This window comes from Galeopterus variegatus, unplaced genomic scaffold (assembly GCF_000696425.1).
Source record: "Galeopterus variegatus unplaced genomic scaffold, G_variegatus-3.0.2 Scaffold748, whole genome shotgun sequence".
In the NCBI taxonomy this organism is placed as follows: Eukaryota; Metazoa; Chordata; class Mammalia; order Dermoptera; family Cynocephalidae; genus Galeopterus; species Galeopterus variegatus.
Genome location: NW_007726859.1, coordinates 358840 through 360344, shown reverse-complemented (window position 1 = coordinate 360344; position 1505 = coordinate 358840). Strand labels below are relative to the sequence as shown.

The 1505-nt window shown below is 57.9% G+C and overlaps 1 protein-coding gene across 1 annotated transcript in view; it reads right to left on the bottom strand.

Annotated features, from left to right (window-relative positions):
- Nucleotides 1-776, bottom strand: part of RP1L1 (retinitis pigmentosa 1-like 1) — a 14962-nt gene extending 14186 nt beyond the window's left edge. The window contains exon 1 of the mRNA XM_008572046.1: nt 168-776. Coding sequence (XP_008570268.1) covers nt 168-776 — 609 coding nt within the window. The remainder of the gene's footprint in view (nt 1-167) is intronic.
- Nucleotides 777-1505: the final 729 nt, after the last annotated feature.

Below are 1505 nucleotides of genomic sequence, written 5' to 3'. Positions count from 1 at the left end.
CCCATCTCAGTAATTGGCTTGACTGAATATCTCCACCCTGTTCACCTTTAATTAGTGGCAGGACAATCAAGTGCCTCTTTTTAAGGAATAACCTCCCCAGTCCATCTAAGTATTTTGACGTGAGGTCCAAAGACCTTTTTAAGAGCGTGGCAGACCCGACAGCTTACCTTCCTCCCACCGACTGTGTACACCTGCCGCACAGGAAAGTGCAGAAGAGCGGAGGCTTTGCTGAGAAAGGCCGTCAGGCTCCTGGTGTTTCTGTGGCTGAGAACCACTGTCTGCTGGCATCGAGGGTCACTGTTCTTAACCAGCACCACCCTCCTTGGGGCTTTAGGACCCCTCCAGGAAGAGGACGTTCCCGGCACCTCGCGCCGACCTTCGAGATCCTGCAACTGCAGAGTAGAGGGCCTTCTTCCTTGAGGCTGGCCTGGCGCACTGGGGGTCTTTGGGGGCTTCTTATCGGAGCAGAGGTAGCAGCCACCGTCTTCGAGCTGCTCCAGGGTGCTGAGGCCGTGCAGGCCCCGGGGCGTGGTGACCGAGCGCACCCCAAAGGAGAGAGGCACCCGCTGAGAAAGCTCGTCCATCAGCGCGCTGAAGGTCCTGAAGGCGCGGCGGTGAACGGCCAGGCGGGCCCCGGCGAACCGCGGGTCCCCTCGCTTCAGGAAGGTGATCTTCTTGGCTGGTGTGACCTGGGTGACAGATGGGGTGTGGGCCACTGAAGGCAGGAGGCGCTTGCGGTGGCTCGGGGCCTGGGCACCCCTGCTGGCACGGCTCATGGCGTGGAGGCCCAGGAAGCTGTAACAGAGTGAAGGAAGGGCGGGGTCAGACAGCTGCTCGCAGGCCGCGCACCCCCTGCCGCTCCCCCTCTTTAGAGAGGAGCCTCCTGCCCACCGCAGATTTGGCCTGCTCAGCTATGTAGATGCAGCTTAATCCACTGGGATGGGGTGGAAGAAGGGTCAAAGGTTTGGCATCAGACAGATCTGAGTTCAAATCCTACCCCCACCACTTACTACTCGCATGTACCTGGAGATGAATGGCATAATCTGGGTTTTGGTGGCCTCCACCTGCAAAATGCAGTGGCAGCCACTCTGCGTGGTGGTTATAATAACAGAGTGGTTTATGCACATGAACTGTCTGGCATGGAACAAGTCTCAACAGATCCTTAGCCCTTTCCTTCCTCGTGCTGTTTCTCGTACCCTCTTCTACTAACCTTGAGCTCCTTTGAATGCTTTAATAGTTTATCTACTAAAGAGGTGGCTCGGCCAGGAGACATACAAACACAGAGGTAAGAATGCTGGACGAGGAGACCTGGGCAGCGTGCCCCTCTCCTGAGGTTTCCCTGTGCCACCCTGGGGTTCCCACCTCTGGCCCCACCCCACTTGCCATCCAGGGAGAGAGAGAGCTGGAGAAGGAGGCTTGGTCCACACCCTCGGGGACAGGGGTGCAGACGAGAGGGCTTGGAGCTCTGCATCTGCAACCCAGAGAGGANGAGCTCATGTATTGGG